The 17,774-nt window shown below is 38.6% G+C and overlaps 1 protein-coding gene across 1 annotated transcript in view; it reads right to left on the reverse strand.

Annotated features, from left to right (window-relative positions):
- The window catches only part of FLT3 (fms related receptor tyrosine kinase 3), a 97,812-nt gene extending 92,318 nt beyond the window's left edge, over nt 1–5,494 (reverse strand). The window contains exon 1 of the mRNA XM_007495258.3: nt 5,281–5,494. Within this exon, the coding sequence (XP_007495320.1) occupies nt 5,281–5,329 (49 nt within the window). The 5' untranslated portion in view covers nt 5,330–5,494. The remainder of the gene's footprint in view (nt 1–5,280) is intronic.
- Nucleotides 5,495–17,774: the final 12,280 nt, after the last annotated feature.

Consider the following 17,774-nt stretch of genomic DNA (forward strand, 5'->3'; position numbering starts at 1 on the left):
TCAGTGAATTGAGAGCCAGGCCTAGAGATGGGAGGTCCTGGGTTCAAATTTGGCATCAGACACTTTCCAGCTGTGTGACCCTGGGCAAGTCACTTAACCCTCATTGCCTAGCCCTTACCACTCTTCTGCCTTAGAACCAATATATAGTTTTAAAAATATACATATTTTTAATTGACCTCCTGGTATTGTCCCTAATAATGTTCCCTATCACACATAAAGCTAAGGTTATTATCAAAACTACAGCAGGGTGAAAAGATACCAATTTAAAGCTGAAATGATCCTATTTTCCTTCACAAATTAAACAGTCCTAATTCCTAGTAAAAAAAAAAAACAGTAGGTAGACTATTAGTCACCATGATATTCTAATCTCCAAATAAAAAAGAGAGATAAAGAACTAGACGACTAACACAAGACTATACCAAATACCCCGATGACCCATCCTCTCTTCATTGTTAACCCATCACAGTTACTATCATTAGCTGGCACCAACTTAGAGGAAGAGGAGAGTTTGGTAAAAGAACTAACCAATGGCTATTATGTAATTTAAGCCCTCAATACATCATTCTTATAGCTGCCATCTCAAGTTATGAAGATATTATTTTTATGCTTTATGTGCTTTCTTTTATTCACAAAGAACTTTCCTCCCAAGGAATTCAACAAACTTTATAGATCTTATCTGATCAAGGAGTAAGATACCACAAGATATCTCCAAGGAATAAGATACTACCAAAAAATGGAAGCTGGTATGCAACAAAGTTTTGTATCAGGGGAGAGAAAAATCAGGAGAATATTGCTCATCACTAGAGTTGTATTCATTATACATCTGTATCAACTCCTATAGCAAAATAACCTCATTTAGATAAGCACAAATTAAATAGTAAAGTTCCTGAGGACTTAATAAAATCAACATCTTGTTATAATCAAGTTGAAACAATCTCTCTCCATAAATGTAAAAGCATCATATTTTTAGTTTTATGCTGAATCTTTCAAACATTTTATAGGAACCAGTAGATCTAGGCAGGATGGCATTGTAGAAAGACAGTTGGCTTTAAAGTTAGGAAGATTTTGCTTTAAATCCTGCTTTTGACACAGGTTCTATGACTGCGGCCAAAGCCACTTAATCCCTAAGTGCTTTAAGCAGCTCTCTAAGAAGGTAAGGCTTTTCTGAGAAGATGCCAACCTCTATTGATAGAAAGAATTTCCTCATCTGAGGGTTCCATATACGAATAAAATCACAAATCTTCTCCCTTTTCCACATATATGTGAGTGGATGCATTCACAGAAATAGAGATATAGATATAGATATAGATATCCTGTCAAAGGAGTCTAGAGAAATATATTCCCTGGGATGCATGTTGGCAAGGTTACAGAAATAAACTACCTGGTGATAGAAATGACAAAAAAAAAAGATATTTCTTTCTGTTAAATTGAATAGTTCCTCAACTTAGACTATTAAATAGTTCCATTAGGCACAAAAGGGGAACATTGAATTGTCCCCTTCCATAATTTTTGTATTTACTTTGTATTTGTTCTATATGTATTTATTCTCTACAGACTTATATTAGGGCCATATAATCTTTCTTGCCATATCATAGGCTCCTTGACAGTAGAGACTGTTTCATTTTTTGGCCTTTGCATCCTTAATGACTAGCACATTATAAGTTCTACATAATGCTTGTTGATTGATTTGCTACAGACCAAAATGAATAACACATCTAGCTAAGTTGGCTACAGAAGAGTATAAGAAATGGCTGAGAAGACTGATTCTAATGCAAGTTTTTTGGACTTCTCCTGCAAATGATTCCTAATTTGTTCAAGATTAAACTTGAAGTTATCTTCCCTAATTTACTCTGAATATGCTAATTCCTATAAAACAGTTGAAAGATTGGTTCTAAAAACCATCACTATTAGTAGATGCTCAAGAAAGTGAACAGAATCCATTACCTTCCAAGGAGAGGTAACAGAATATGTAAAGGAAAAGGGAACTTTTTAGCGAGAGAGCTCTATTCAATTGATTACTTGCTAAATAAAACTTGGATGGAAGCTGGGTAGAATTTCTGCTAGGTAACCACAAATTCTATGGTTAGAAAGTTTTATCTCTTATTCAAATGTATCTTTTGTGTTGGAATCTATGAGCATTTGGTATTTTGGATTGAAGACAAATGAAGGAAATAGCTACCCGGCAACTAAACTAGACACTAGAAAAATAAGCTTAGTAGGTAAACCTAGTCTTCAGTATCCCATAGCCCCATGATGGTAAACCTATGAAACATGTGCCAAATATGGCACACAGAGACCTCTCTGTGGGCACACATGCTGTCCCTAGCAGTTAGTTACTAGAAAGATGGAGGGACTCCAGAAGAGGTGCTCCCTTCCCCCTTTCCACCTCACCTCCTCAACTCTTTGTGCTTACTCTCTCCCCTGAGTGGAGTGCTCAGGCCACTCTCCCTTTCTCACTCCCCTGTCGGGAAGGGTGTGGGACACTTGGTCCCTAGGTGGGGTGGGGCAGGGAGCTACATGCAGTCTCAGGGATGGAGCACATAATCTGGTGGGATCTGGCATAGCACATCATCTCTAAAAGGTCATCACTGCCATAGCCTCTCTAGGCTGCTGAGTTTTCCTCCCCTCTCCTCAACTATCACTTTAGAAGTCTACTTTTGATTGCCAGAATTCTCATTCCTCATCATAAACACATGTTTTAGGAACTGGTTTCATACCCATGTACAAAGACAGGTCCTGCTTGCATACAAAAATTGGGATATATGTAATATAAAGTAATTGGTTAGATTGATACTCTATTCTTCTAAAGTAAATAAAAATGTCCTTGGACTAGATAACTAGCAATACTGTCCAGTTTGAACTTTTATGATTTTCCATTTTACAGTTTAGGAAACTAAGGCAAACAGAGATTATGTGACTTGCCTAGAGTCACACAGCTAATAAGTCTCTAAGGATGAATTTGGATTCATTTTTTCTTTGTAGAAGTAAAACATATTAATTTATTCAAAGAAAACTTTTCATAAATGGCTAATTCCCAAGTATTCTTAATAGTTTCCAAATCTTTTTATGCATTGGTCAAATCATATCACTCCCTAGATTAAAGTCTTCTAATAGCTCACCACTATTTAGCTACTCAATCCTACTATTGTAGAAAGAGAATTAGAATTGTTAGAAGGCTTAGGTATGAGACCTGGCTCTGCCATGTACTACTTTGGGTGACTCTAAGCATTTTTATTTTTCTGAGCCTCGGGTTCTTCATTTACAAAACAAGTATCTAAACGATCTAAGGTTCCTTCTAGTTCTAACATTCTACTGTCCTGCAAGTGAAAAAAAATTTTTTGCCTGGCAATAAAATTTGGCTACAATTTACCTAATAGTTTTATGTACTTATTTTCCCAATATGCGATTATTTAAATTCTTCTCTTTCAAGACCTCAACTCAAGATCAAGTATCACACTCCTCCATTCTTCTTTTTCTGACTGCTCACATTCCAAGACTAGAAATCAGAAATGATTCTTCTTTCCTTAAGTCACTCAGTTCATTGTTACATACTTAATCATTTTTCTAATTTAAATCTTTGTGAATATCTCACTCCCCTTCCTAACTAGATTTTAAGGGCTTTGAGGATAAGAACTACTGTTTTAAATCCCTGTATGCCCATAAAGATTGGCATGCAGTAGTGTAGTAGTAGTAGTAGTAGTAGTAGTAGTAGTAGTAATCACTTGGTCTGGAGCTATGATTTTATCAATGTAGCAAAATCGCAGTGTGGCAATTCTATACATCTATTCAAAAGGGCAATTCATCTCTAGTAGGTATTTGTTTGTTTGAAAGACAATTTCCTAAAGCATTAAGAAGTTAAAAGACTTTTCCATGGTCACACCATTAATATGAATCAGGGGCAGGACTGGAACCAGTGCTTTCTGACAACAAATCTAGTAAGCAAAGCAGGACCCTTATCCACATTACCTCCTAATCGCTTAACATTTATTGAATTGAATCCAGATGTTCTGAAAGAATTAATTCATCCCACTCCTAAGAAGCATTTTAATTTAGCAGATTTGTATTAAACATGGATGGAAGGTGCTTAAAACAGGGTTAGTCAGCAACTCTCTTCCTTCTCTAGCATTTCAACATGAGTTAATTAGGTTTTGAGTGGATTGGAAAAGGATTTGGAAAGGAAAAAGATTTTTCAGAGTTTGTTTTTTTTTGGGGGGGGGGTGAGAAATGACAAAAACAAAGGTAGTTTTTGTTTGGGAAATACGAACTTCAGGGTCCCTAATGAACCATTTATCCAAAACCTGTGTTTAAAAGCTGAAAAGGACTTTGGAGATGTCTAGTCCTACCTCCTCATTTTACACATGAGGAAACTGAGGTCCTGAAAAATAAGAGACACAGTCAGATAGTAGACAATTAAAAACCAAGACCTCTAACTCCACCTTGCTCGAGTCAAATTACTGAGATTAAGAGAAATAATAATTCAATATTTAAACAATAAATGAATATTTTGTATTTGTAATTATACAAAGCGTTTTCACTGCCCGGTAACTGTTAAAAAAAATTTTTTTTTTTTGGTCGAGGTTGAAAGAGTGCGGAGAGCACGTTTTCCACTACAGTTCTATTACCAAAACCATTAGGGAGAGATGGATGCCTTTCACAGCTCCGGGATGTACTCTCACATGAAGTCCACAGCGAGACCATCCGCTGCCAGTCCACACTCGACCTCAGAGTCTGATTTCTCTCACCAGACTCAGGACGCCAAACTCCCGCGGCCACAGAGTGCCCCCAGGCTGGTATGGACCCAGGAGAGAGGGGAGTTTCTCAGGGGACTGGCTGGGAGCGGGGGCAGGGACGGTTAAACGGGACAAGACTTGAAGAAGAGATGGCCGAGAATCATAGTACTCCTCTTTGGGATGGAGGAAAGAGCAAGAAGCATAAGTTCCAGAGGAAGGAATAGGAATGAACGAAAGGGTAAAGCAAGAAAAGGAGAAAAAGTAAGAGGCGATTGGAGGGGGAAGGAGAAGGCCGGATGAGGAGGGTCAGATGAAAAAGAGGAGGGGCAAGGAAGACGCCAGAAAATCTGGGAAGAAAGGAAGGCAAAGGAGTGGGGTAGAACGATTGAAAGAGATCGTAAAATGGAGCTGGATATAGAATGCGCTTGGTGTTTGGGAAGGCAGGCAAAAAAATAGGCAGGAATGAGAGAAAAGAGAGCTTGCGGCAGTGGAAGGAGGGAGAGCAAAGGAAAGAGGTTGGGAGCGTGGCTCTGCTAGGGGAGGTCCTTACCGAGCAGCCGGAGCTGGCCGCGGCCGCCTTGGAGCCAGAACACCAGCATGGCCTCCCGTGCCACAGGGGTCCCCAGGCCGGCGGCTGCGGGCTCGGAGCCCGCAGATCCCTCCCCAGTCTGGCGCGCCAAGCGCTGCAGGTGGCTCTTAAGGCTGCGCGTCACCAACCACAAATTCCCTCGTAACTGCTGCAAAGTAGATGAGCGGGGGGCGGGGGTTGGGGGGGGGGGGGGACCCTGTTATGGGGCTGCTCCTTGTAAAGACCGCGTGCAGAGCCCAGGGGCTGGTCCAGGAGGAATACAGCTGAAGTAGGGAGTTGAAAATACTTTGCTGGGGGAAGTGTCCGACCTGCCCGGCAGAGCCCCAAGTGCAAAGAAAGTGGCGTTGGCATGGAAGCCTGTGGGCGCGGCTTTAAAGTTTGCATACATATATGCAGTATCCCAGATGTGCCTCCTAACAACTCGATGGCAGGTATTGTTTAGCCCATTTTACAAATGAGGAAAACGAGACTCACAGAGGCAAAGGGACTTGCCGATAGTCGTACAGATAATGTCAGAGGCAGAATTTGAACCTAGATCTTTCTGTTCTCGGATCCATCACTATGCATTACACTACTATTTCTGGTTTCTCTGTGAAGGAGCTGATACGTCTGGTGGGATTTGAAGAGTGAATATTTAGCCTTCCACAGTGAGTCAAGTGATGAAATTGAATTCAGGAAACCTAGTTCTAAATCGTGCCTTGAATACTTAATAGCTCTGATCATAAACATCACATCCTAAGACTCAGTTTCCTTCCCTTTAAAATGCTTATTTTTTTTTTTACCCAACTAGTTGTAGTAAAGCTAAAATGAAATAATGTATGTAAAACCACTTTTCAGAGTTTAAAATACCATGCTAACATCAGCTACTGCTACAGGAATTATCCAGGATTATCAATTGAGTCCTGGGCAGGGGATTGAGGTGGAACTCTTCCAAAACAGTTCATAGGAATCTTATAGATATGAAGCTGAAAGGGACCTCCCAGGCCAAGTCCAACTTCCTTCTTTTGCAGATATGAAAACTTGGGCTGAGGGAGTTTAAGCAATTTGCACAAAATTACACAGGTAATAAACTTCCCCTGGAAGATTCAAATGCATTTCCTCTGACTTCAGAGCCTGTGATCTTTCTACTATATCTACCATCCTACTTCTAAACTGCTAGGAAGAATAGCACCTAAGGCATGCAGCCAAATATAATCAGAAAGGAAGCTCTTTGCCTCTTCCCTAAAAAATCAAAAGCATGAACTTCATACATTTTAAAGCAAATTAGAAATTATGGTTAGGTTATTTGTGATGCTGTGGGATCAGAAAGTTGAACTGAATGTGAATTTCTAATTTGTATGAAAATTCAAGACAAATGGTGCAGCAGAGAAATGTGATATAATTCTGATTCCTTCTCTATGCAGTTGTAAAAGTGAAAAAAAATTAATTAAGTACTTACTATCTACAGATCATTGCTTTAAATGTTGGGTAAGATTAAAAAAAAGATAAAATTCATTCCCTACCCATGTGGAGTTTCAAGTCAAGTAGAACAAACAATTAAACCTCTCCCAGTCTCAGTTGCTTATTTATAAAATTAGTTGTTAATGGTATCATAGGACCACAGACTGAGAAATTGAAGGTTATCTTAAAAGCCCCTCATTTTAGAGATAAACAAATTGAACAAGTAGCATCCCCAAGGTTATACAAGTAGTCAGTGGAAGAACCAGGATTTGAATTAATTTAGAGCCTATGACTGCATCTAAAACTTCTTCCATGATCCATGGAAGTCCTTTCTGGCTCAAAAAAATCCAATTTTCCAAATTATTTAAATTATATTTTTCTCATATAACATGATAGTTGATATTCTAATTTAATTTGTATATTTTTTAGTTGTTCAAGAAGTATAAAAATTAGAAATGGAAATTTTATAAATATTTGATCATTAGCTCATAGAAGCATAAAATCTGGGATAGACAAAATCTCAGAGGACATTTAGTCCAATTTATACATAAGCAGAAATCCTCTTACAAATGGTCACCTGTTCATAAAGATTTCCAGTGATGGGGAGTTTACTACTCCATAGAAAAACTCCAAAGTTCATTCTACTTCTGGATATTTCTGATTTTCCTTACATTGAGCTCAGATCTCCTTTTGCCCTTAGTTCTTCCATCATCCAACATGACACCCCTTCAAATACTTGAAGACAGCTGTCATGTCCCCATAAGTCTTTTCTCAGTTCCCTAAACTGATCCTTGTATGGCATGATTTCAAGTCACCTTTGCCTCCTGGAAATGCTACAGATTGTCAACATCCTTTCTAAAATATAGCACACCAAACTTAACAAAGTACTCCAGATTTGATCTTATTGGGACAGAGGGCAAAAGAAATATAACATTCCTTGTTCTCAATTCTATGGTTTTGTTAATGTGGCCTATAATTAGAGTAACTTTTGACTGCCATGTCACATCATTTGTTGCCTCATTGAGCAAGTATACCACTAAAACTAGGTCTTTTTCATTTGAATTGTTGGGAAGCCAAATATTCCCTCTCTGGTATTTTTGAAGGTAGTAATAGCATTTGGGGTTCTCTTTCTCTGCATGTGAGCATGTGTGCATAAATTTGCATGTATATATGTATTTATAATCTTGTGGTCAGAAGAAACTAGAAATAATTAGGTACCTATGGGTTGTAAAATGGATGAGTGGTATATGAATGTACTGTAAGAAATTACAACTATATGGAAGTCAGAGTGACATGGGCAGAATTATGGGAGAAATATAGGCAGAATTATGGGAACTGATACAGGGAAAAGAGAACAAAATCAAAAGAACAATATGCACAATGACAACAGTAACATAATTTTTTTAAAAAACACTAAAAGGAAGCTTAAATTAGGAAATATGATGACCTATATTGGTTCCAGAGGACACATAATGTAATACTCCTCCTTCCTGTCAGTAGTGGGAAGTGAGACTGTGGGTAGTAAATATGAGGTATGATTACAGAGGTGGTCATTATATCAAACAGTTTACTATAACCATTTTATTGTTTTCCTTTATTATAAAGGCAGATTTAGTGGAATAGAATAGAATATGTAAGGAAGTGATGGCAGTGTAAAAAAAATAAACCCAGGATCAATAAAGTTGAAGTTAAAAGATTGTAAGTTGGGTGTGGTAGTGCACACCAATTGTCTGTGCTCCTTGGGACAAAGGTCCTTCAATCTTTTCAAGTGTATCCTGGCCCCCAAACTCAAATCCCCTCCATTGGTGTTGAAATTATAAATTAACTAATTTAGAATATTTTTCCATTGTTACATGATTCATGTTCTTTCCCTCCCCCCTTCCTAAACTGTCGAGCAGTTCCACTGGGTTATACATGTATCATTGTTCAAAACCTAGTGATGAAATTCTAGCATCTTTGGAGCTCAGAGCTTTGAGAGAAATAAAAGGAGCAGAGAAGCAAAAGCATTTCCAAGAAAGAATAGCCTTCTAGCAGAGATTGAGGGACTGGATTCCTTCTCAAACTTGACCTTCCTCAAATGCCCCTATCATCATCCTACCTTCTTAATTACAATGACCTGAAAGGCTGTGGAGAAATTCTAGGCATGAGGAAGCATTTTCTCTTCCTCAACCCAGTTTGTCTTCATAAGTTTCCTAAAGTGGCTTTTTCCATTCCAGTGCAGGTCCTTATCACCACATTTGTTTATTGGAATAGTCTGCTGAGGGGTCTGCCTGCCTCAAGTTTCTACCACTAGTCCATCCAGTGTTTTCCCATTTTTTCCAAGAGCAAATATAAAATGCTCTGTTTATTATTCAAAGTCCTTCATAACTTTCATAACCCTTCCAACCTCTCCAGGCTTCTAATTATTCCTTACTCCCAACATATATTCTTTGATTCAGTGACACTGACCTCCTGACTGTTGCATGAACAAGACACTTCCTATCTTGACTGTTGGAATTGACTCTGGATGTCTGGAACACTCCTTTTTCTCTTCCAACTACTGACCTCTCTGGCTTCCTTTAAGTCCTAGCTAGAATCCTACCTTCTAAAGATAGCTTTCCCTAACCTCTCTTAATTTTAGTGCTGTTAATTATTTCCTATTTATCTTATGTGTAGCTTGCTTTCTATATATGTGTTTGTTTGCACATTATCTCCCCCTTTCAGTTGTAAGTTCCTTAAAAGCAGGAACTGTCTTTTGCCTCTTTTTTTGTATCTCTAGAACTTAGCACAGTGCTTGGTCCATAGTAGGTGCTTAATAAATGTTTATTGGGTTTTGGTCAATTCCTTTTCCTCAGGAAGGAGACTTAACCATACTTTCAGACTGATCTTTCTGCCCAACCCCAAGCTTCGGGGCTGTACTTCAAAGGAAAGATAAGGGTGGGGTAGAGGAGGGGTAGCCTAAGGCATCCCTAGAAAGGTATGACCCTCCGACAGGGACAGAAACTCATTCTCTTTTTCTTACCTTGTCCCTCCAGGCCCTCACTGTTTGATCTGACAATGAGGAGTACAGATGTAACAAAGCTAACTAGTAGCTTTGCAAATACTTTTTAAGTTCCAAAGAAGCTTGAATGTTAGTCTCCAAATTGATTGCACTTTTGAGAAATCAAGCTACTGAATTTTGTACTATTAATTCTCGGAGTGCTATGATTTTCTTAAGCCTATCATTACTTTTTTTCAGGTAGGAATACATCATTTGTCTTAAACCCTATTCATCTTTGTACACTGATTCTCTTGTAATTTTTCCCTTTGGAATAAATCCTAGACCAGAGCCAAGAGTAGAATTGGTCCTGGAGTGGGGTAGGGGGAGTAGGGATGGTAATGAGCCAATGAGCTTAAGAATGGTAAACCTACATGCACTATGGACAAGTTTGGCTCCTTCACATCTAACACCAGGTAAATAACTTGTTAAAGTATAGAAAGTGAAGTAGGTCCTAACCCCCTCAGTCAGTGATGACCATCTTTTTAGAGATGGAGTGCCAGGTCCTGCCCCCACCCCCCAGAAGGAGTGCCCTGCTGGCATCCACCAGAGTCCTTGTGCTATGCCCCTCCCCACAATGCTGGATATGCCCTGCCCCTCCTTACCCCACATAGGGGAGGAAGCACTCCTATTGGGCTGCTGGCAGAGGGGCAAGTGAGGTGAGGAATGTCCTTAGCCAATGTAGATAGGGGGAAGGGAGTGGCCCTGGTGCTCTGCTCTTCTTCATCTCTACCATCTGTGAGCCACCCACCTTGCCCCCTGTGCTCTCCCATTGGGCTGCTGGGCAGAGGGGTGAAGGATTGAAGGATGTGAAAAATGTTGTTAGGCACAGTAGAGCAGGGAGAGGAGCAGCTCTGCCCTAATCCCCCTACTCTTCTAGTAACAAACCCTAGAGGGGGGAGTACATGTGCCATAGGTTTGATGGCACTGCCCTAGGTCTTTAGCCAGTTGGTGCTACTAGCTTCTATGACAAAATGGAATGAAACTTCTCCTCAGGCAAAGAAGTCTTTGGGTCACAGTTGAGAGAACAGAGGGTACAGACTTGCTGGATAAGGGGGCCAGCATCTGGTACCAGGACTAGGCCACTTTCTCTACCACAAAGAATAAACCTCTGCTTCTGCCTTAAGAACCTCCAAAAACAATGAAGATGTCCCTTCACCCCAGGAGCCTGCTCCTGCCTCCATTGTCAACATCTTCTCATAGGTTCCACATAAGTCATAGCTCTACCCTTGTCCCAAGATCAGTCAGCAACAAGCCAAGCCTATTACTGTCTAAGGGTTTGTCAGCTTCCCATTAAATATCTCACTCAGTCATGTTTTGTTCCTCTTGGGCAATTGTCCACTTTGTGGGACAAAGTACCATTAACTTCTCTCTAGTCATTGCTCTGATCCTATACTGATCATGAATAAGGCTTACAGAATCAGATGGATTTTGTAATCTTCAAAGAAACTCAGATGGTTAGGGAAGAATCTGTGGAACTATACTCATATGTACTATTTATTAGATCATATTTTCCATGAGCCTCAGGAACTAGCTTCATTTGTCTTAGGCTTCTTTCAGAAGCCAAAAGAGAATTCTTCATAGAGAAGATGCTAAATACATTCTGGTGGTAAACAAAATATACCACAAAAAGCTGGTTTTACAAAAGATAGAAACTTCTTACAAGAGCAAGAATGGAAATTTCTGGAATAGGAAGGCAGGAGGAAGAAATGAAAAAGGGAATATCAAATTAGAGTTTTTAAAAAAAACAGACAAGAAGAATGAGGAGCCTGAAAAACACCTAGAAAAAAAATCTGTTCTTTTTTCATGTTGATTTGATTAAAAATCTTATTGGTTCTATCAAGATTCTGTTCTGTCTGGGATCTTAGCAGCAAAGAATTTGGGCTTATTACCTATGAACAGCTTTTTTGACATCACATTCTCTTACGTCTCTTTCCCAAGCCTGACATATATTCTTTTTGACACAATAAAAAGCAAACAAAAAGAAGTGAAATGTTTGGCTAAATATAGCTAAAAAATTAAGTTTTGAAGGATAATTTTTTAAGATGAGAGCCAAGAAATGAAAGAGACAAGTGAGGCCATATTGGACTTGAATAGGGAGATTTGAGATATCTTGGTTGAAATAACATTAGCATTGTTCTCTATCTCCCTGTGAAGTAAAGTCTAACCATAACACCTATAATATTTGTAATTAGGAATAGTTGATCATGCATGTAAGGTGGGTTTAAAATTTTTTATTATTGACTGCATTGAAGATAGAGTTTAAGTTAATCAATCAGTTGCACAGATGTCTCCCTAAAATTTTTTCATATGATTTTTGAATTATGAAAATAATAAATTAAATGAAGACAAAAGAAGGAAAAAATTCCAAATAAAACCAGAGAATCCAAAAAGAAACATATAGGTCATATTTGCTTTGTTCATCAGTATATTGAACTCTCAATGTGAAAATTCTATCCATTCACCACCCCCAACCCCCTTGGAGGTGACAAACTTCATCTGACAACTTTTGCCCCAGTCATGCAGCCATTGTGGGAAGGAGGCAATATGGAGGTAAGTACAATAGAACCGAGCACCCTGGAGTCAGAGTTTCTGAGTTTACAACTTAGTTCAATGTATCCATTTAAGTTACTATTGTATCTGGTCAGTCTTTTGCCCTCTTATGCTTGAAAAAAAAAAGTTTTGTTTTGTTTTTTGCAAAGGATAGCCCATTTTCTGTCAACTAATGGAAAATGATTTGTTTGTAGTTTACTGTGACTTTGTTTTTATCTTGGTGTCATATATTGGGCTGAACACTTCTATTTTAAAAGAGAAAATTGTTGTTGGGAATTATTGTTTTGGGGTAGTCCATATAGGGGTTCAATGCCTGAGGCAGAAATCTTTTCTAATAACCCATGGTTCATTTCCCATTCTTACACTCCCTTGGAGGGGCAGTCCTGACTTGGTGGGCAACGGGCCCCCTCATCCCCAGTGGAATGTTTGAGGCTTAGCTATTTTCAATCCAGACATTTTCCAGACTCAGAAAAACATGAAAGCAAATCACATCCAATGTAATTATATATGATCAGAGCCTGGGTTCTTATATTGGGGTCTATAGATAGGTTTTAGGAGGTTCATGATTTTAAAAATATTTTGATAACTTTACTTCAGCATAATACAATTGATTTATTTTGTAATTCTACATATTCCATTACATACACTTAAAACATTATTCTGAGAAGAGATCCATAAGCTTCACCAGACTACCAAAGGGTTCCATGACACAAAAAAATGGTTAAGAACCTCTGGTCTAGACATAGTCTCTGGAAGCACCCGAGCTTGTGGCAAACAATGTAGGTGGGATGCAAAAGGCCTAACAGTGATATGATGCTGACCAAAGCAGATTTTAGTGTTAGAATGCCTTCCTCTGGAGGCAATTTGAGGGAAACCAAAGGTCTCTTTTTGACTATATTTCTCCATTACTATGAAATGCACAGTTGAGAGAACAGTTCCCCTTAAAAGATATAAATGGGATACTTTTTTTCTGTACTTCTTCCACATGCCACAATTAATTTAAAAGGAGGCTCGTAATCTTAATCCACTACATCATGCTTGAATGATGGTAACATTCTGATTGTGGGACTTACTTCCTGCTCTCTGTTATTGTTGTAATGTTTCACTTCACAGGATTTGCATGACAGGTGATGTATTCTCTAAACTTTGTCATTTTGGCAAAACACAGGATTTGTGTGCCCACGTGGGTCCAGTTGAATATAGTCGTACCTAATTATCCTAAAGTTACTTACAGGAATAGCCAGCGTGTCAAGGAATGTACTGCTGTAGTCCAGAAAATTCCCTAGTCTTTCGGGAATTAGATTCTTTGTTCTAAAGATATCTTGTTTTCCTGCTTAGTATTTCCACCTTATCCTTCTTGGAACAAGTCACACATAGGTGTGCGCATGCACACACACACACACACACACACACACACACCCTTCATATGTTACCAACTATGCCTGAAAATTTCCAGTTTGTATTCTTCCAGATTTTTAATCCTTTCTGTGACATCATAAACTGAAAACTGATCATATGTGTCTGAGTGGGACCCTTCTCCTCCCTGTGAAATATCTGGCCTTCTTTAATTTACTAATGTGGCTCTGATCCCTGAGTTGACAGCTCTAAAAGTCCCAACCATTGAACTAGTGGAAGCTTGGTTTAACAATGCACCAACTTTTGAGAGCATCTTTTTTCAATTCTCTTTTTCTGCCATGGCTTGAAGACTATCTTGCAGAATCTTTCTGTTGATGTCTCTGATAATATGTAGGTCCTGTTTTCCCTGGTTCTACTTATAGGCATCAATATTTGCTTCAATGTTGGGAATCTCTGTGTCTTTCTAATTTAGGAAGTGTCAGTTTTTGCCCCTATTTGAAGAAAGGGACAGGATACTGCCCTGTACCTTTCCCTATTATCCTTGTCTCTCCCTTCATGTTTCCTTGAGAATCTCTAGTTAAGCCACATGGCCTTTCCTTAAATGTGACAAATAATAGGGCTTTTTTTTCCCTTCTGTATTAACTGACTTTTCTAACTCTTAGCAAAAACTTCTTTAAGTTCTAGTTACCAACCATAATAACTAATTAGAGCAAAATGGAACTTTAAAGGTTTTCTTCCAACAAGATGTTTCTCTCACATGTATTTAGAACACATCAGATTATCTGGATAGATACAATTTAATTAAGTGATCCTCCATTCATCAAGTGAGGCATGAAACCAACAGACTTTCACTCAGCAAAGATATTTGTCTCATGTCCAAAAAGTCCAATTGGATGAGAAATTATCTATGTGTGATGGGATTCTTCAAAGGTTCCAGCTTACTTATGGTATGATGCAATTACATAAAGTCTCAGAATATTTCAAGTTTTCCTCATTAAAATTGTTCATCCTAACAATCCATGCCAAATGGATGAAAATGGATATTGCCCGAAATCTGACATGTAGTTAGTTGTGCATTCAAATGAGTTAGTAGATAAATACCTATCTCTTGGATGAATTTTGGAGATGGACTATGAGATGAGCCTAAAATTGAACAGGAGGAAAAGACTGGACTGAATCGCATCTCAGAAAATTATTCAATTTTTTTTTAATGAATCCAAATTGCCCCCCGACACAAAACTCATCTTTTTGGTGCCAGTTTTCTGCTGGTGATTCTTCATTCTCCCTTTGATTTTTAATGCCCTTTATAACCTGGCTCCAACCTGCCATTTCAACTTTATTATAACTTATTCCTCTTCCTTTACTCATCAGTCTATTACTCACATATGGCACTCTGTCTTCATACTCTGTATCTGTGCTAATTGTCCTCCATACCTATATAATGGGCACTTTGCTACACATGCCTAAAGGCCCAGGATGTACCCTACTTCTGGGAGAAGACTTTTGCCTTTCCCTACCACATGGGAGTAGCTTTTTTCCACTGACTACATCTCTGGAATAGACTGCTTTTAAAAACTATGGAACTGGAACAGTGAGTGATTCCTCCTACTCCACTCCCCTCCCCCAACATTTCATCCTCTATCCAAAAAGGGCAAAAGTTCTATTCATCCTCAGCACAGGAACTGTGAACTGAACTGGTGAATGGAAAAGTGCTACCTTCTCTAGCTCCCCTTTTTTATCCCATAGCCTGAGAAATGAACTTTGAGTTTTGTTTTAATCTATTTTGTTTTCCTTTTTCATTCCAAGTGCAGGTGAGAGAATGCCCACTGGATCTGGACTCCCACCATGGAAACTTTACAGGCAAAATTCAAGGCTGGATATTCCTGCCAAGCCAGCAAGGAAGTCCTGAGAAGCCAACTTCCTGGATCAAACACAAGGCAGTCTTTGGACTTGGAACTAGGTGGAACAGAGCTAAACTATGAATATGTTCCTCTTCTTCCAGAGACTGAGGTGGTCAAGGGAGAGATTAGGCCTCCAAATGTTGGAGGGAATTTTTGTATTGTTATTCTTGCTATAACCTTTGACATAAATATTCTTTTGTTAAAACTAATCTGATTGCTGAGTGGTTAAATGGAATTGAGGTACAGGGAACCCATAAAACTGAGAGAACACTACCAATGGAGGCTAGAACCAATAATAAAGAGACTGGATACCCTCCCCAAACTCCCTTAAAATACCAAAAAGGGGTAGCTGGGTAGCTCAGTGAATTGAGAGCCAGGCCTAGAGACAGGAGGTCCTAGGTTCAAATTTGGTCTCAAACACTTCCCAGCTGTGTGACCCTGGGCAAGTCACTTAACCCCCATTGCCTAGCCCTTACCACTCTTCTGCCTTGGAACCAATATACAATATTGATTCCAAGATGGAAGGTAAGGGTTTAAATTAAAAAACAAAACAAAACACCCTTAGTTAGAAATAAAATGTAACATACATGACCTTCAAGCATTTGGGGCCAGAATAGTCTTCTGGAATACACTTTCTTCATCTCTACCTTTTAGAACCCATTTTTGTTTTCCAAAAGTCTCCTTGAGTGCTACATGTTACATAAAGTCTTCCCTCATCATCCAATTGCTAGTAATCTCCCTCTATTAACCATTTTTATTTTTTATATATTGTGTGTATATTTATGTACTTATCTCCTCAATAGAATATAAGTTCCTTGAGGGTAGGAACTACTTCATTTTTTTTCTTTGTTTTCCCAGCACACTGCTTGGCACAAAGTAAAAGTGCTCAAAAAATACTCATTGATAGATTGTTAGATTTTTTATAACTATAATTCAAAACTATAATCTCCAAAGAGTCAAAATTAGAGTAACTCAAAGAACAATGGAGAAATGTATGGTGAGCATAAGTAGGCTACAAAAGAAGTAGCAAAAAGGATGTCTGTCAATACATTACTTATCTGTGATTTTTATCAGCATAGGAACTCCCTCCTTCAAAACATATCACAACCTACATAAGAGATGTAAAAAATGAAAGTAAAATTATTAAATATAATATTAATTTTAAAAAGAGATTGTGGTCACTGTCCAGAAAATTAACTCTCAAGTCACGAATCTGTTAGTAGCTCTTAACAAGTAAGTTCTAATCAAAATGAAGATAAAATAAAAAGAGGGAAATGTAGGAAGGAGACAAAGGGTATCACCTAGCCAAAGTAGCCTAAGTCACATCAGGAAGCCCACCAAGCCACCAAAGTCCACAAAAAACCCTCCAGCACACAGTAAGCACCTGAGCTCCCCCTAAAGACCAGACTTTCCACCACCCAGCTAACCCAGAGAGCCCATGCAAAGTATGCATGTAAAATGATATTCGGGGTAGGACAAACTTAGGGAGTGGTTTCTATCTACAGAGGTAAGTCTTAGGAAACTGACTGAGGCTATGAGAGGTCAAATGACTTGCCCATGTACTCATAGCTAGTAAGTGTCAGAATGAAAATTTGAACCCAAGTCATCCTGACTCCAACATCAGCCCTTTCACTATTAATTCACACTTCCTCTCTAGTATAAAGGATAAAATTCAGAAACCATATAGTTAGAAAAGAAATGATACTGGTCTTGTAGAAGAGTGAGAAATGACCATGAGGCAGCAAAAGTGCTATACTGGTACCCACAAAAATTTAGAAGGTATTTGGAATATTAAATATTCTCTTCAGCAAATTTTTGACATGATATAGAAAAGAATATCACAAGATGAGAAGGCATAGATGAGTTGTAATCTGCATTGGGTGATCTAGAGTGTTCACAATGTGATAACCATGAATATGTTAAAATATTTATATGAAACACTTTTTAGACATTCCCTAATCTTTGTTTTAGACATGTTGGTTGTTTCCAAAGTTTTTCTACTCCAGATGAGGCTACTCTAAGTATTTCTGTACAGAGGTTCTTTATTTTCCCAGGTGGGGCTCGAACCTACAATCTCTGGCTTATGAGGCTAGTGCCTTATCCATTAGGCCATCAGGACATTCATTTTTTATGTTTAGGGAGGATTAGCACCTCTGGTATGAGGCCTTTTTAAGAGCTGCTCATCCATC

Source organism: Monodelphis domestica, chromosome 4 (genome assembly GCF_027887165.1).
Source record: "Monodelphis domestica isolate mMonDom1 chromosome 4, mMonDom1.pri, whole genome shotgun sequence".
Lineage (NCBI taxonomy): Eukaryota > Metazoa > Chordata > Mammalia > Didelphimorphia > Didelphidae > Monodelphis > Monodelphis domestica.